Genomic DNA, 18,927 nt, shown 5'->3' with positions numbered 1-18,927 from the left:
TCAGAAGTGGACGACTGAGAATGCTGGAGGGCAACAGCGTAGAGCTAGAAGCGCAGAGGGATGTGACAGTGATAAATAGGCCTTTTAATAACAGCTGTGCCACTTGGGTAGCCATTCTGATCCATTTCTATCCAAGCTGCGCCTATCGTCCTCCATCCCGACGTCCCTCCCCCACGATGAGAGAGTGCATTTACATAGCTGTGTAATGACTTGATGGTTCATGTCTGAGTGTAAATGAAAGGATACAATTAACACGTGTATATAAAACCTACACCAATTTGTAAATTTTTGCGACTGTAACCCCACCAAGGTCACAGTGTTAATTGTTGTTGATTTGAAGCCTCCTCCAGAAAGAACACACACGCACACACACACGTGCAGACACACTCACAAAAACCTACACTATCACTTTAACAGATGGTTTGGTTAACTGAAACATCAATTGCTGCATTGGCTTGGCAAGTCTCTGAGCGGCTCCCGAGTGTGTCTACACGTGTTAGTCCTGTAGGATATGAGTATTTGGTGAGCTGTTGACCTGGAGGAGAAAAGGGTAATAATACACTCTTTCACAACAAGCCCACGGGGCATCGGTCCTCATCGGCAACAGATTTTAACACAGCATGCTCTCATTTTGGAAACTCATTGGATGGCGATTGAGCATTTTTACATTGTACCCGTTTTATATTGTTGTAATTGGATTATATTCCATTCTAGCAGACTTCTGGATAGTATTTGTGAAAGATAAAGTTTGTAATTGTGACTTTTATTTTCAACTTTAGTACTGCAGTACAATGAATGAACAACGCTTGAATGGACAGCTTCCAGAGCCTCTTCAGATATTTCCACGAGGTATGGAGAGATTGCAATTAATCATGAATGCAAATTTGCAGAAGATCATTTATGATTAATGTGTTAGCTGGAGGACACCTTCTAAAACTGTAGATCTGACTGCTTGTTGGACTCTACTTAAAATTAGGTCAGATCTCTTGAACAGTGATCAAAACTAAGCAAATGATGGAAGCGGTGGAAAGTAACAATGCAGCCTCTTGAAAACATTAAGGTGCTCAATTTATAAAATATCAAGCGATTCCTTTTCACTCCTGAGAGTATACTTACTCGAGGGGGTGGCATAGCTCGGTGGTAGAGCGGTCGTCTCCCTGCCGAAAGGCCGTGGGTTCGATCCCCCGACCATCAAGACCATGTCTAAGTGTCCTTGAGCAAGACACTGAACCCCCAGTTGCTCCCAAAGCTACGTCATCAGTAGGTAAATGACTAGTTAGTGTCAAGCGCTTTGAGTACCTGAGAGGTACTCAAAGCGCTATATAAGTAAAAGTCTATTTACCATTTTCCATTGTACCCACCCAAAAGAGGTCAAAGTCCATAATACAGAAAGAGACCATGTTAGGTCTTTAGTTTTACTGATATAAGTCTTAAAACTCTATCTCTACACGCATTGAGCACATATTAAAGCACGCCTTTTAATCAGATTGTGAGCACAATTACAACTGAAATACACGATTCAAAAAACTGTGGTTCTAACAGTCATTGGTCAGGGCACGCTTGCATACTGGTAAAAGGGACCTCGAGAGATTGTTCTCATGGCAGGAAAATGCTTGCTTTAAACTTCTAATTGGGTTGATTGAGAATTTTTACAAGAGTAAAATTAGATATGTTAATCCTGTAATATTGTTGCACAGTGATTTAGTCAACATTTATATAGTAGGGGATTACCGTACAATGCTTCCATGAAAATTTAATGTACTAAGTTTAGACAAAGCCTGCCCATGTTTTCCATCATATTTGCCGAAGGAATGGCTTTCCAAAGCATCCACATGTTGTTTGCTCACACATCTAAGCAAACCCCTCAGGCTTCGTGACAAAGAATTGTATTGTGTCTCTCAGCGCTTTAAAATACATATTTTTCGCACTCCTATCTTGTACATTTCAATGCCTCTAACCGTTTTTCTTCCCACAAACTCACAGCAGTCTCAAGTGGCCTGCAGCTCAATCACTTTCTTTTCTTTAGCTAATTTCAAAGTAAACCTCATTTCATTTCATTTTTTTTCCTTTACAAAACTGAACTGATGCATTTGTAAATGGCCCAGCTATGTGTTCTTCAATCTAGTCAATTACTGTTTCAGCCGGCAAGACTCCGGGGATCCGGAACATACATGGCCTGAAGGTACCCATCTCAATAATTGTTTCAGCTGCCTTACACAAAATGGGGAGGAAGTCTTGAAATGAATGGATTGGTAACACAGTGTTCCACTTATTGAAATGTCAATTTCAGTCAAGGCTCTTCTTCTGTCTCACCCATGTTTATTTTTTTTTGCATGGAGGGAGCAAGTGACTTTTGCGGAGGATCTCTTCCCCTTCAACAATTTCACGTTGAGCACATGTTGCTTTTAAATGTTATTTGCACCTGGCTTACTGTTGGCACATGTTCTCAATCAAAATAATCAATATCATAGACCTTCATTAGAATAAGCCCCCCCCCCCCCCCCCCCCCCCCCCCCCCCACACACACACACACACACACACACACACACCCTCATCCTCAAATACAACGGCTACTGCAGGCTTTGTGTATTAAATTCCCTGTGGCGCTTTGACTCCCGCTAATAAAGTCTGAAGGTTCAAGAGTCAGTTATGACAAAGTGATGTTTTCCCCAAAACCTTTGGTAATCTTTCACCTTTTCTCTCTCATGTTAATATAAAATAATTGACTTAGTAGAGTTGTGTGTGCTGTTTAAATTAGGTCTTCCTGGGCACTAATTAAAGAGAAAATTCCTCCGCTTTAGTGGACCCAACACACCTGCCTTTTGACCTCAATTAAAAGATTCATTTTCGGTATTCCCCTAGTAGTCTATTGTCTATTCTTTCATGTCTTTGGAGTAAACATGGATACGACTGAAAAGGTGAGAACAACCTCCCCATTGAAGCATGACATTTCCAATCCCCCAAATTTATTGTTCTTCATTCTTTTGTCAGTTATGGATGTGTTAATTTTTAATAATCTATTTTAATTTTTACTTTTTGTATTTGAATGCACAATTACACAAACACTGACTGAGCTTTGAGTGAAAGTGAATTTTACTTCTTGATTGGGTTCTTATAGCTTAAAATAAAGGAAGCGGTGATAAAAGACTAACTATTTGTGTTAGGGATCCACCCCTCCATTATTTATACCTCTAAAATATCCCGGTCACTCATCATAACCTACATTTTTACAGGGATGTTGTAAAAGTAATCATTTTAAATAAATGTGTTTTTTTTTTATGAACACATTTATTTAAAACCTATTCATATGTCTGTTTCCTATTATTAGAAAATAATAATAATACAAATTATAATATTAATATGATCATTGAATTATCATAAATATTATTGATAGTACCGTATGAGTTCTTTTGAGCAATTTTGTTCTTTGTTGTCCTTCACATTTATTAGCTCTCAATTTCCAAAAGGGACCCCCCGATTTAGGCTAATTTTACAACTGTACATTTAAAATGCTGTAAACACATTTATCAAGGGATTAAGATAAACATCTGACATTTGACCTTTTGTCAAAATGCAAGTAATAACAAAAGTGAGATGTATTAAAAAGTATATACAGTGTCACTAGGGGACCGGAAAAAACCCTGAAAGGTGAATTCCACAGGACCCCCCTTCCGACGGACATCGCACCTATGTAAATAAAGCGTACGAAATCCTGCCATTCTTGCTTTCCTATGCCCAGTGACCTCCTGGACCTAGTATGGAGGTTGAACGGTTTCTTTTTGGGCACAATCTTTATTTTTCCTTTACAACACACAGCATAGTGCATCAATGCATGATGAGCGCCACTCACCAACTCTCTGCAGCACCGAGCATTACCCCTCACCCCGCCCATTCCCACAATGCATTGCAACTGTTCTTAAGCAGCCAGCCTTAGTCTGTGCAAAATGCCCTTTTGTAATACCTTGATTCCGTCAATGTAGAATGACGAGCGGTGTTTTAGCTTCAAGCTAAAGTGCCTTCATTTGCGGCTGAACAAGATTGGGCGTTAACAGGCTGTTACACTGACTCCATGTTTGGATTTTTAGGTCAATACAAGACCCAATCCAGCCAATGACTGTACACATGGTGTCACAGACCCTATGGCCAACAACAGGTAAGCAAAGGAGGCGAAATTCAGCTGAAAGTCACAATAAAGCTAAAAAAAAATGCAGATTTTAGCCCAATAAAACCATGTTTTATGTGATTCAGCTTAAAGAAATCATCTGCTGAGCTGAAGAGAATACTGACAACTGGACAAGTAAGTGCGATTTAATTTAATTATCTTTGCTTTTATCGTTGCTTAACTTTTATCTTTGCAATTATCAATTCTTTTGATCTCTGAGATACCCAATTAGTCACCTGTTAGACTTTGCTTAATTTCTCTATTTTGTACAGTGGAACTTTGGTTCACAAACACAGTTCACAAAAAAATTGGTTTACAAAGAACATTTTCAAATAAGCATTGTTCTGTCACAGCATCCACACAGAAAAATCAACAATGCTTTCTCTCACCGCATAAAAATCGTTTGTGCCACGTGTCACTTATTTTAGGTGTCTGGGGTTTTATTTATTCATTATTTTTGGGATGTAAAATAGCTCTGAATATATAGTTGTGTTCATAAGTTTACATACCGTAAAGGTGTATAAAAATTAAATCTGTGATATAATTATTGTATCAATATTGAGATTGTCGCTATTTTGTTAGCAATCATATCTGTTAAATGTGTAACAAAGTTAATGTTTCCACCCATCCTTAGCTACTTATTTTTTGATGAGCCCTTTTGACTTTACTTGTATGAATACTTACTAGCGTCGGGACACAAATCCCATGAGATGAGATGTCTCTCAAAATTAAGACTATGTGACTGACACAAGAGTTTTGATTAGCAGCATACTATTTTTCTCTCTAAAAACATTCAAGAGATTTTAGACAAATCTCAAGTGACCCCAGTTTCCCCAGCCCCTGCAGTTGACATGCCTGTGTTCTGATTTTGATGTGTCAAACAAATGAAAAGTTTTCATGTCCCCCCTGCAATGTGCTCATGCAGTAGTCATTGCTGTCTGGTGCATTAAAAGAATATTGCTAGAGGTGGTCACTATTAAATGAAATTTCTAGAGGTGAATTAATGAATATTTCTAGAGGTGGTCACCAACGTTTTGCTGACAAACTGCCAAATGACAAAAACATTTAAAAAAAAACGAGACTGACGGAAGAGTAGATTTTAATCCATCATTGTAATTGTCACTAACTTTGTCGCATGTCACTCTTGGTAACGGTTTGTCAAGTAATGTTTGAACTGCCCTATACTTGGGAACAAGAAAGTGTAAATACAGTCTAAAAATGCAACAAGCATTCACCCAAGAATAACGGGTTGAGTGGTAGAGCATTATTATGCAGTACCTGCTTTTAAGAGAGAGACAGAGTCCTAAGTCTATAAGACTAAGTTTTCCTCACTGAAGGTACTGTAGCTAGCTGAGATGCCTGGTTGAGATGCCAGAGTTTGTGCTGCCTTTCAGAGTCATGGTTTCATTAACTAAAATGCATATTGTACACAATCTTGCTCAGCACATTAATTGTACAGGCCTAAAATAATGTTTAACATAATGAGAAATTTTTGTGTCATTTTGCTTTTTAAATATGATTTGAAAGAACCACTAGGACATAATTGAGCAAAGCATTCTAGGATGTGGGCAAAGGGGTGATGTCATTCTGCTAACATGAACACATTGCACAGTAACACTCTCACTCTGATTGGTGAGTTTGACCTATGTTCATCTACTTAATTTGGATAATTGAAGTGAATACTGTAAAATTTATTTTTGACTCTTTCTTTAAGGCCAAGCTGTAGAGATTCCTGTCTAATAGTTGTTTTTTTAAATAGTTTAATTTTTTAGTGGGATGACGGAGGTTACTTTTTTTTGGGGGGGGGGGGGGGGGGGGGTGCTTTGATCACAGTAGTGAGTGACGGACCAAGAATTACAATTTTCAGGACAGTAATGACTGAAGACCAGGAAAAAAAAGTAAAATGCTCACCACTGATTATTTCTATAGATGATTGAGATGTCCAACTGTGTGAGCAGCCAGTGAATGCATCACAAATCATTTGCAGAGCACAGGCTCAATACTTGTTTTCTTTTCTTGTTGCTTACAAAACAAAAATTAAAAAAAGTATGTTTCTTCATGTCTTTACCTGAAAACAAGCAAGTAATGTTTCATCACTTTTATCCAATACGTGTGTGCTTCCCTGGGCCAATGACATTGGCACAGCAATGGCAGTCCAAGCCATAGCATGCTGCTGGGAACAGCTTCAAAATTAAAACATACCAAAGCATTTCTTTCCACACAGTATGCAGTATGGTAAGGTTCATTTTGAAGTTGGTTTTCTCACCGCGTTGGAAGAGATTTCTACTATCATGCAGTGCATTCTCCTCTGTGTCCAAACAAGTCAAATAAGCAACAAAAAGACAATGGATCCTGTGCTGTTGGCTTTCTAATGTTGTGAGAGCTCATTTTACTTTGTCTTGCCCAACCGCTAGTCTATACTCTATGACAGTATAGCTTGGTTCTTGTTACTTTTCAGATAAATGCCCAAGATATCCAGTACCAAGAGCAGCTTGGACAAGGAAATGGAGGCACGGTCTACAAGTAAGTGTTTCCTGACGAACACAATGAGGCATTGTTAATTCAAGGCCGAAGTGCAATGTTGAGTATTGACGCTACAATATCAGACTTGCTTGCTAGTCTCATATTGTAAATTGGGTTGGTGGAGTGTGATTCTTTTTTTTTGGCCCATATTTTACTGCCCATTTTTTTGCATCTTTTATCAATTTATTTTTTTCATTCATCTATTCTATTTTGGAATTAATTAATACGCTATCTATTCAGTTTATGAGCTTGACAACAATGGCCTTAATGGGTCCATATTTATTTACCAACCTTTTATCTGTTATGATAAGGATACGAGTAAAGCAGCTCTAACCTCACTGGCTAGACTAATGTATTTTTAGCAGTGAAAATATGACAGGAATTTTGTTTCTGTCCTCCTTTCTCCCTCCTTCCTTATTTCCTCTTTCCATCAATCCATCTACTACATTGAGCTGTTTTATTGAGATTGAAGTATTGATTACTGCTCCAACTAACCTTGACTCAGCCAAGTATTTTCACACATCCACAGCAAACCCAGTAAATTTTCGATAGAGCAAGGCCGCAGTCCTGTCTATTTATTTTCTCTTGTCTCAGTCCAAGCAAATTTGACTCTTTTATCGCTTGGAGATTGTTTCATTAAAGTCCAATCTCTCATAGTTGTAGGACAAACCGAATGTTGATGTTTAATGGTACAAATGGTTACAATTGCTTGCGAAGACCGATATTGCAAATCCAACAACTTCTCAGTCAATTTAGCTCAGCAGAAAATCTATATGATTTTGACCTCTAAAATCCATGTGATTTTCTACTGAAAATGTTATGGTTGGTAGGGGGAAGGGGAAAAAAAACTCATCTAACTTATTTTGCTGTTGTGCATTGTTTTGTTGTACACTACCTAACTGTAGAAGCAAGGCCAGTTTTATTCTGTAAAAGCACATCTCATTGACCAAATACAAAATCAAGAAATGTATAACATGGAAATAAATGGGTATAAAATAGGAACATTTACTTCTTGTCACAATACATTTCAATCGAAAAACTAGCATATGTTACAACAGGGGGCACCAAACGAAGCCGAGAGAGTCATATATGCATAACCGTTAGTAAAATTCCTAGAAAATCACAAAGTTCTCTCTCTTGTAAACTATTCACAGAACAGTTCTGTGGGCTACTGATGTGGTCCTCGGGGGCTACCCAGTGCCCGTGGGCACCACGTTGGTGACCCCTGTGTTATAAGTATATGTTAGAAATCTAATTAAATCTGGACTTTAAAAGACAACTTTCTATACTCTATTCATGTATTTCAGCCTTTATACTGCAGTCCAGTTTTTGTTGTGCTTACCAAGTGTAAAGGCATCATTGAAGGATCCTCACATTTTAACGCTTTAACCAATTCAGGACCTTGAGCCATTTAGACTCAATTGGATGTTACAGAGACTTCACCATTTTAGAGCTACACAACCTGACCTGGCTATCCATCAGTCAGTTTTTTTCTCCTCCTCTCTCAGGGGCCCATCTGATTCACCAATTAAAGTGATTCAATGACTTATGAATACAAGTAAAAGTACAAATAAATGGTGTAGTCAACTCTTATATACAGACCTGCACTTATATACCAAGACAGCAACATGGCCGTGACAGTGGTGTTATCTACTTAGGACACTTTTTTTAAAGCCTTTTTTTTTTCTGTTGATTTTTTTTTTTTTTTTTTTGGTTGGTTTTGTTGACTAGATTTTATGAGTCCACAATAAAGAAAGACAAATTTCTCATGAAAGTTATTCTGATTACATTTAAAAAGTCTCTAATCTCATTCCAAATTCCCCAACTTGTTGAGCTATTATTCACAAATTGTTCTGCAGAATCTTTTTAATTACATAGTACTCACATCCCTGTTTGTGTTTAGGATTTGGCCCCTATGTGTCATAATTGAAGCCAGCTGTCAGGTGGAGAGGATGACGGCCTATCAACCATGTGGCAGTGTAAACGTACTGCATTAGCCCTGATCCAGAAGGCCAGTCTTCCTAACATATAGCTCCAACCTGAGACACATTGTGAGAGGGCCTATGAATACTGCATGATGGAGGTTTTATTACAGAGGAGCTAGAGTGTAAATAAGATCCAGGCAATGAGGCACGTTTACTGGGGTCAGATCAGGGGGAAGTGATGGGGGGTAGCTATGTAACCTTGTCTACATGTCTCCCACTGTCATAGGCTTGTCACTGTAACTCATACAGGAAGGTTCAGCCCTGAAGCAGTCAAGGACAGTCTTCTTTAACCAAGCTCTATCATCTATTCATCTTTATAACATCCCCTTATAACACTTTTAAAAATACAACATCAATTACAGTTAAAAATAGGATGGGATGAGATCTCCTGCGAGATTAAAACACCACAACATCCCTGCACAACATATATATTTTTTGTGCTTGTTGGGACACAAATGCAATGGAACATACAGCAGAATGTGACACCCGTCAATAAAACACGCCAGCAAACAGGGAGGGAAGGCCAGCCAATGTTTCGAAATAAACCTTACCATACCAGATTATATATGGACAAGAATGTCTTCTTTTATTTTGAAGGTCCTCCAGGAAGCATGTTCCATTGATATGAAAATAATTAACAGCACAACAGTTGGAATTTGATAAGGATGGGAATACGCCCGAGATGCAGTTTGGTGGGGCATGGCAACACATCGTGTTGCTTTTTTGATTCAAGAAAAAAGGTCTAATTTAAGTTTCAACAAGTTTTGAAATATTTTCATGCTGAAATTCATTGTAACGTTCACAGCTTGCTAAAAGCGACTTAGTCAGTTTTTACAGGGACAGGGATTGAAGTCATTACGGTATAGTGAGCAAGTGTTCATAAAGTGATTGGCCTGTTCAGAGGCCAATCAATATTCCAAAGACATTAGTAAAACTGTAACAAAATGTATCCACAGAGATTCGGCCACATGCTTGGTAACTCAGGCTAGAATAATGGGAGGACTCCAGGTAGTTTGTTTGATAGCTTTTTAGGCTTCCACAACCTGCTCATTCAGCATTAACTTTTCTACCCCTGCGATCTAGCCTCAATTAACATCCTCGTTTTAATTACGAGGCAGCAGTCATGCTTAGCTGATATTGATTGTTGTTTAGAACAACACTGAGGCATCAATGGGAAAACAAGGACATCAGCCTTTTGTGAAAATTGCTCTTTCGTAGAGAACATGACACTCCGGGTCACAAACACTCTTGGGGAGTAAATAAATAACACTGTGTATTCATCGTCAATTTTGTGTCTCAATATTTTGCTATTCCACTTTGATTTTTGTATATGAGTCCAGTAACGCACATCTATTGAGTTGCATATTAATATTAATAATGTTTTAAATTCAAACACACACTCACATTTTAAAGAATTTTGAATATTTGTTTCACACATTAGTAATATTGTGTCGACGATGTTGGTCAAGGACTAGGACAGTTTGTTGATGTCCAGCAAGGAAATAATAATAATAGTAATGTGATACTCAAGTCTGGCTCTGCATTATCACGCGTCACATTTTGCACTGACAGATGGGAATGCAGGTATCACTCAAGTAAACCATGTGATATCGAGTCCCACATCATCCCTCATATTAATTCTTGGCCAACATCTGGTGAGAGGTCATTAAATAATGTGACTTGTAAAGTATTTATGCAGAGTAACTAACACTAGTCTGGCAGTGAGGACTTTGATCATTAAATCATTCTCAGATTGTCTGCATTTGTTGCAGCGAACCAAATTGACCGACCTAAGAACATGTTTTTGTGCTGCTTCTTTTTATCACTGGTGGGCTATCTTTTTGTAAAGGACGTTTAAAAGAAGAGCACAAATCATGTTTGTGACATGTAGTATTTATGTGGTATTCTTTTGTCCTTCTAGAGCGTATCATCTACTCGGCAAACGTGCCTTAGCTGTCAAGGTGAGACTACCTTCCCTACAACTGTGTCATTTTTTGTTTTTTTTCCTCGAGGTAGAAACTATTTTTTGTATTGACTTCAAGTGCCTTGAAACTGAACACATCCACTTAGTAAAAGAACATTTTGGTTTAGGTTCATTTCATGTAATGCCCGTACAGGGAAAATGGTCAACAAACTACATTATCATTGGACCAATGTAGAAGTAAAAAATTACCCTAACACAACCGGGATATTGACCACCCTAATTTTATCACCCGTGTGCAAACAAAGAAATTAATGTTGGTGTTTACATCTGATGACTTGTGTGACGGTGAAAACAGACAGATGTCACTCAAAGCTTTTTAATTTGAATGCTTTACTTTTATGAACCCTCATATCATTATGATAGTTCTTACCTGTTTTTTTTTTCCTTTGCACACTTTTTGTGTGAGTTCATATTATGAAACTTTGACTTTTGAAATGCATGTATACACAAAGTAGTTAGAACTCTTTTCATCCATCAAGCTTGAAAGTAAACTACCAAGGTGGTAGCTTGATTTGGTCGTAAGTCCACTAAATACAAGCTAAAGCCTCACTACACTCTAGCAAAGACGTTGTCAAAGCCAAAAGATAAGCAGATCTGCATTTTGTTTTGTTGGATGTTTGGATCAGCGTTTGCTAACACTAATATGCCGCTCATAATTGATAACTTGATAAATTGTCTCCTGTAATTGCGGTATTTTTTGTTTTGCTTTGTTCAAACAGGTAATTCCTCTTGACATCACTGTGGAGCTACAGAAGCAGATAATGTCAGAGTTAGAAATTCTCTACAAGGTCAGGTTCTGTGTAATTTGCGTTATTGAACAATTTGATGTCCTTACCAGCTTAACAGTGCACTCATATACGTTTTGTTTTGTGTATATGTTGCCATGTTATTGCAGTGTGACTCACCCTACATCATCACTTTCTTCAGTGCTTTTTTTGTGGAGAACAGGATATCCATATGTACAGAATTCATGGATGGTAAGCTTTTTTTATGACATCAGCAAGTCCTGTTCCTTTCACCTGTCCTCCGTGTCTCACCCGTGTATCCATTTACACATCTGCTGATCAAAAGAATGTCATGGTGTTGTGAGCTGCTTAGCATGCTAGTGTGCTAAAAGCTACAAGGGTGTAACAAATTCTGACTTAAATGGAATTTTAGCTGTGTGGATGTGTGCATCTTTGTGTGTTTTTGTCAATGTGAGAAGTCTGTGTCAGTGGTTGTGTGTCTTTATGTGTTAACTGTTAATGCACTGAATCCCCTGTTTCACACTTTCATCAAACTTGTCAACAAAGTATGTCTTAACAGCTTGGCACTTGTTTTAACTCTTAAGAGGTTTATATAGTGTTATCTTTTTTAAAAAAAAAAATTTTTTTTTTTTCTAATTTAGATGTTTAACTCACAATGATTTATCATATGAAAAAAATTCCCCTTTTTTGGGGGGGTTGTGATCCATTCATACAATTAATGAATCTAGATGGGTTACACTGCCCGGCGTTAATTTATTGTTAACTAAGAGAAAAGCAAGTTCATTTGTACAATTATTGCAAAATTAGAAAATATGTTGTGTGCATGTGATTCTGTTCAAAGGGTGTCTTAAATTTGTGTTTTTGCTTAAACATCATCAGTTATAGACATTTTCTATAGCATATTTTTCACAATTTTTGCTCCTTTTAAGGGTTGATTAGTCTCCATCTTGGTTCACAAATTGCTGGGCTGGTGGCGAGCATGGCTTTTGTTTAAAAGACAAACAGTGGCCTGGAACTCGCGGGTGTGTGCCTGACTGCTGTTGCTCTCCACCCACCATAGCAATGGAAATAACTTTTTTCTTTTTTTTTTTTCTAATACAGGTGGTTCTCTTGACGTGTATAAAAGGGTACCAGAGCATGTCCTGGGAAGGATTGCTGTGGCAGTAAGTTTGTATAATGCACAAAATAAAATGTAGACAGCCGTAGAATACCATTTTATTTTGGGCTCCAAAAAGTAGAATTTTCATGATATGGGCCTTTTTTATCATCAGGTCCAGAAAGTAAAAACCCTGCCTCAGGTTGACTTTAGTCATACGTGTTTCTAATCAACTTGCAGTCCAATGAGCTTGTTAACTTACCTGTTAAGTGAAAACACATGTGGCTAAAGCCAAACTGTGGCAGGGTTTGTAACTTCTGGACCTGATTTTCCCATCTCTGGTAAGTAACCTCAATGAGATTCCGCTATAGTCAGTCTGGAGCCTTTATAATCATCTTTTCCTTTCAGCTTGTATTGTTAGGAGTCACCACAATGTGTCATCCTTTTCAATCAAAGCCTATCTTCTTTGTCCCTCCCTTTAAAACTCAGAAGTAGGCAGTGTGTCGGTCTGTCACTGACCAAGGCACATTTTGCCAACATACTGCCAGATGACGTGAAACATTTAAAAAAAAAAAAAAAAAAAAAGATGGACTAGGCCTGATGAACATTATAGGGTATTTCATCTGTCATCTTCATCCAGCCCATGGGTCATGAATTTGACACAGGCTCTAAATTGTCCCTAGGTGTTTTTGTGCCCTAATTGGCTGGCAACCTGTTCAGGGTGTACCCCGCCTATGGGCAGTAGAATACAGCAGGGAAAGGTTCCAGCATGCCCACGACCTATTGTTTTAATTTCTACAGACTTCTAAAGTCGTTCTTGGCATTCAGTTATTTAAAGTCATTGAAGAGAAAAGTGTGATTAAGTCGAATTTGAACCAATATTACAGTTTAACTGGTGATTTATTGTATAAAATGGGCTTAACGAAAGGTGGATGTTTCAAATAAAGTAGAAAAAGAAACACGTGTCAAAAGATTAATTAGCCTCTACTTTTTAATACAGTCCTGACAGCAGCTATTTTGCATGAATGAACGCCGTCTTTTTTAATCATCCGTTATACCTAGTTCTTTTTATAATGGTGGCCTTGAACTATCATCACCATTCTTTTATCTCTGTTTCTCTATTCTACCTCCCGTTCTCATACCTTGTATATAATCAATGACAGCTGTTAAGTCTGTGTTAATTCAGTAATTTACAACTGCCATCTTTCCACCATCACAACTTTTAATTATCACACAAGAGGCACCCAAGAGGGTCTGAGGAAAGATCTACACATCATTCTCAACACTTCTTTATGCTGCTTGACCTCAGACATTTTTTTATTTTTTATTTTTTGCTTTTTAAACTGCCAAACAGCTTCAGACAAAGCTCCCACTGCTGCTTGTTGTATTAGTTTTTTACAAGTGTTGTACTTTAGTACTTTTTCCCCTCCGCGCTGTTGAAATGTTCTACTAACTGCACTTTTTAATGCCACTCAGAGTCTCTCTTCAGCGCAATTAACTCTCAGTATCTGCACTTAGTGACTACTTCATAGTTTACAGAACCAAAAGTTTGACTAATGAAAGAATGGTAATCGAATAGTCTACACAGAAATGGAAACTTTATTTTTGAATGCTGCTCGTTCTGGAATCAACAATCATGATTTTGTTTGCTGCCTGAGTGACCAGTCAACAAAAGAGTGTTAGAATCAAGAGAGTTGCTGATCATAGTATACCTGACCAGAAAATAAAACATAATCCCTATGTATTATTCTATCATCTGAAAGTAGCATTAATGAATGATGTTGAATATGAATGTTTGTCCTCATGTTGCCAGGTAGTAAAAGGCCTTACGTACCTGTGGAGCTTGAAGATACTTCACAGAGGTGAGTAAACTTCAGTTTGTGCTTTGTGCTGGTAAAAGGAGCCGACTTGATAAAGATCGGTCTCAGATTGCTGATGTTGCAGTTCTGTCATGCAGTTTGTCTCTGCAGATGTCAAGCCCTCCAATATGCTGGTGAACACCCGAGGACAAGTCAAGCTATGCGACTTTGGCGTCAGCACTCAGGTACAATCATTCCTTTGTTGAATGTTTGAGAGGTTATTGGTTGGGAGAGAAGGAAGTGATACTTTTCTATTTTTTGCAGTTCTTTGTGCCTATGGTTAAGCCGTCAATCACTGCATTCATTTTAGACCCAGTGCTTTCCCAAGAGTATGTCTCCTACATTCATATTATCCCCCATCCTATTGTTGTATACACCCTTCAAATAATTTTCATCATAATTATGACCGCATTTACAACTGCAAAGCCTCATTGATATGCATTCAGAGGAGGCAGAGAAAGCGCGGGTGACAGACAATGCCCTTGTCATTGTGTGCGTGTTTGTTTCTGTGGTTTAATTTTTTTCTCCGTATGCTGTATGTCTGCCTGTGTGCCTTCGGAGAATGTTGCCGGATCTATGTGATTAAATCTTTTGGACGTTGGTCTGTACTAAATCTTTTGGACGTTGGTCTGTACACCGAACCTGAAAATGTATTTACATCTCTATATAGACACCCGTGTTTGAAGTGTTACTCACGTTTAACCTCCAAATTTCTATACAGTTGGTTTCAATGTCATATAGTTACTGTCTACCAATATAACACAATTGACTGTCTGTTCTAAAATGACAGCCATAAGTAATTGTATTAATTTTCCACGTAAATATTTACAGTTGGTGAATTCAATCGCCAAAACGTATGTGGGAACAAATGCATACATGGCAGTAAGTGAACTTTAACTATCATGTCTTTTCTCTCAATGAGAGCTTATAAACATGTCCCTGACGAACATTTTTTTTTTCCATATTGTTTTTACACAGCCAGAAAGGATATCAGGAGAACAGTATGGTATCCATGCAGATGTCTGGAGTGTTGGAATCTCTTTCATGGAGGTATAACCATAAATTTTCTGATCTTAAGAGATGGATAGGTGTGTGTGTCCGTATAATGTGTGTGTGTGTCGTGTGTGTCGTGTGTAGTGGGAGCTGATGATGATGCAGTGAAGCAGTATTCATTGCTCCCCAGGGACTGGCTAAAGTGCCTGATTGACAATGTGCTTTCAAATATAATTTAAATTTCAGTATCTCGCTTCTGTCACTTGTTTACCCACTCAGGCTATTGATTCTCAATCTGACTCAGGCAACAGTAGAACAAATGATTTCCACTTCTGCCTCAGCTTTCTGTGTCACTTTTTATTTTGATTAAAAGTGTAACAATAAAAAGGAACTTATTCAAGGAGGAAATAAGTTAAGTCAGAATTACGAACGTGAATTCTGTGATTGTATAAGCCCGTTTCACCATATTTATTCAATTCCTCTTAGCTACGCATTGTTCTACGAGAAATGACTTTGCACTCCAAGTCAATTCAGATTGATCTTCACCTATCATAATTATCATCATGTTTCATTCAGTCAATAAAGTCTCCACTCACCAAGTGACCAGTCAAATTTCGCACACACATTCACACGAACAAACACACACAAATACATGCAATCTCTCCCCAGTCAGTCGGCTTAATGTCATTGAGGAATTGGAACAAGAGGTGGGTGAGTGCTACCAGGTATTGGTATAAGGCCAAACCCAGGCAGAATTCAAGGTATTGTGTACTTGAGGCAGCTGCCAATATTTAAGGCAAAAGAAAATGTGACATTAAGTTCTTTTTGATAGTAGTTGGTGTTGTGCTGCAGCAGATTGACACATCGGCGAATCATCTATGTCAAAAAGAATGATTTTTGTTCGCATTCGCAACATTGATGTTTTTAGATTTTTCCCCCCCTAGAATTGTAATTAGTATTCATTTGCATATTGTGCTGTTGTTCACACAGCTGGCCCTCGGAATGTTTCCCTATCCACAGGTAAGGTCCTCCTTTTTTATTTATGAGACAAAGAGGAAGAAAATGCTATTGTTTACTTTTTTACTTCCAAGATAACATGCATATGCACAAATGCATATACACACAGGCTGCTCTAATCCACACAAATACAATGCATTCAGTAGTTTAATATCCTTCAACAGGGTCAAATTATATCACAAATATTAACTCATATATTTTTTACTCATACTTTTTTACTTCCAAGATAACATGCATATGCACAAATGCATATACACACAGACTGCTCTAATCCACACAAATACAATGCATTCAGTAGTTTAATATCCTTCAACAGGGTCAAATTATATCACAAATATTAACTCATATATTTTTTACTCATACTTTTTTACTTCCAAGATAACATGCATATGCACAAATGCATATACACACAGACTGCTCTAATCCACACAAATACAATGCATTCAGTAGTTTAATATCCTTCAACAGGGTCAAATTATATCACAAATATTAACTCATATATTTTCCTGAATGCATACATTGTTCTTGGAGGGATATCTATACTCAATTTTACAAAGCCAGTCGAACTAATGTTGAATAGAACTCGGCATACGTAGGCGAAAACCGACAGTTGGTCACCGTTCAAAGAAATAATAGAGGATTCCATAGTTTGATTAGATGTCCTCGCGAAAGCCAAGGATGAAGAGGTTTGTGTCAACTAGATTGTTCCTTAGTTTTGGGTGAGCAGGGTTTTGGAAGTGATACACGCTATCTTTGATTTGAGTGCAGCATTTTCTCTCATTACATTACCTTAAGTCCTGCTCAGATGTAATTGCCGACCACAGAAGTGACTTCCCAATCTCATCAAGTCTTAATTAGCCCTTCAAATGGGTTTATCTCACTAATCTCTAGTTGAGCAATCTGATTTTGGTTACCTTAGCTTCCATCTTGGGCCTATGCACGGAATGAGACCCTGAGTTTTCTATCTAAAGAGTTCAGCATTTTAGCTATACTTGAATTCTGTAATAATAATGGTAATTGTCAAGACTTTTCAATGGAGGCAAACTATAAGTAGGTATCAGTATTTTGGGGACGATGGTTTTTGTTTGTTTTTCTATACTGTATATTTGCTACTGTGGCAAAAAAAAAAAAAAAAAAATCTTCTCGCCCCCTTCTTGTATCATTCGGGTATATTATGAATCAAAAAATATTTTTCCTCAACTGGTTCAGAATGCAGCAGCAAGGCTTCACACTGAACCAAACCGACAGCAATACATCACAATTTTACCATTATGTTGCTTTCCAGTTATAGAATTGTTATAATTTTCCTCATTACTTTGAAAGTATGTATGGATCTGTCTAGTATAACGCCATGGTGTAGACCTTGTAATTTCCAGCTCTTGATCATGTATGCAAAGTGAAGCAATACGTAATAGCCCAAAAAGTCTTAGTGAGTGTCTTAGTGTCATGCAGCTTTGTAATCTCTTAATTTTACTCAGCCTCCATATGGCACTGCTGACCGATCACCTGGAGGCTGTTGCCGAGTGGTCTGGCAAGTGTGCTCGGATCTAGCAATCCACCAAGTAAGGGACTGCTCGCCAAAGTCCTCAGGCCTAAGCTGCCATTTTTTGCAGACGGTGGCACAGCTGTCTATACAGACACTGCACTACACTTTCTCAGACCATTTCAATACAGACTGCGCAAGTTTTTTTTGTCTTTACTTTAGTCTAGTGAATTATATGTCATGCAGTTTCTGGTGTTTTAAATTTCTGAAAGACTTTAAGCATCAGTTATGAGCCCCATCCCAGAAACTGGGTGTAGTTTGTGCATGCCATCTCTTAGACAATCGTACCATAAGTAGTAAATTGTGTTTGTCTTGATCAAAGGACTTTTTCGTGAACTAATTGACGTCTTGCTCCAGCTTTTTTTTTAAGTATTTTAAGTCACTAGATTTGATTTGTGTACAACCAGTCACATTTGGTCTTTACTCTTTACTGACTTAGTGAAATGGTGTATTTGTGTTTGTGTTTCTCCTTATTATTATTTTTCTGGGTAATTTGACACAGTGTTATTTAAATGTTTTTATTTGCTTTACACATCTCAAGCAAGATCTTAATTCAATGTAGTGTAATGCATTAATATGAGTAAAAGGCAGTTTGCAGAGGGTTTGGGGAAGTGAGGTAATGCTGTCCAAAACATGAAAGTGTGACAAATGAGAAGAAAGGCCTTGCAGATATATCCTGTTTCATTTTAGATAGACTTAAGAATTGCTGTATTCATCTCAGAGTGATAAACAAGCTCAGTGTTTGGGAGGGATATGGAGATCACTTTTGATACGTGGTTAAGCCTGCCCATACAAAAATAAGTGTTTGGCTATGCTTGAATTGGTTTGTGTTTCACAATACAATTTCAACCTCTGAAGCAGCATGCAATTTGGTCCAAGTAATTATTTCAGGGCAAATTACTTTTACATTGTTGCCTTTAATGAGTCTGAATCAGGCAAAAGTGGATATGGAGGCAGTTTAAGAGTCTCTTGATATTTACAGTGTGTGGGAACCTGTATTTAATTGAGTGAATCAATAA

General features: G+C 37.8%; 1 protein-coding gene across 1 annotated transcript in view; it reads left to right on the top strand.

Annotated features, from left to right (window-relative positions):
• The window catches only part of map2k5 (mitogen-activated protein kinase kinase 5), a 47,674-nt gene that overhangs the window by 7,219 nt on the left and 21,528 nt on the right, over nucleotides 1–18,927 (top strand). Inside the window, exons 4-17 of the mRNA XM_088412353.1 lie at nucleotides 780–849; nucleotides 2,142–2,182; nucleotides 4,086–4,153; nucleotides 4,249–4,297; nucleotides 6,621–6,685; nucleotides 10,592–10,631; nucleotides 11,374–11,442; nucleotides 11,550–11,631; nucleotides 12,502–12,563; nucleotides 14,310–14,358; nucleotides 14,467–14,540; nucleotides 15,187–15,237; nucleotides 15,334–15,405; nucleotides 16,339–16,368. Coding sequence (XP_088268479.1) covers nucleotides 780–849; nucleotides 2,142–2,182; nucleotides 4,086–4,153; nucleotides 4,249–4,297; nucleotides 6,621–6,685; nucleotides 10,592–10,631; nucleotides 11,374–11,442; nucleotides 11,550–11,631; nucleotides 12,502–12,563; nucleotides 14,310–14,358; nucleotides 14,467–14,540; nucleotides 15,187–15,237; nucleotides 15,334–15,405; nucleotides 16,339–16,368 — 822 coding nt within the window. The remainder of the gene's footprint in view (nucleotides 1–779; nucleotides 850–2,141; nucleotides 2,183–4,085; nucleotides 4,154–4,248; nucleotides 4,298–6,620; nucleotides 6,686–10,591; nucleotides 10,632–11,373; nucleotides 11,443–11,549; nucleotides 11,632–12,501; nucleotides 12,564–14,309; nucleotides 14,359–14,466; nucleotides 14,541–15,186; nucleotides 15,238–15,333; nucleotides 15,406–16,338; nucleotides 16,369–18,927) is intronic.

This window comes from Hippichthys cyanospilos, chromosome 4 (assembly GCF_059441005.1).
Source record: "Hippichthys cyanospilos isolate Australia breed blue-spotted pipefish chromosome 4, RoL_Hcya_1.0, whole genome shotgun sequence".
Lineage (NCBI taxonomy): Eukaryota > Metazoa > Chordata > Actinopteri > Syngnathiformes > Syngnathidae > Hippichthys > Hippichthys cyanospilos.
The sequence above is the reverse complement of the archived record's forward strand: the minus strand, read 5'-3'. Positions and strand labels throughout refer to the sequence as shown.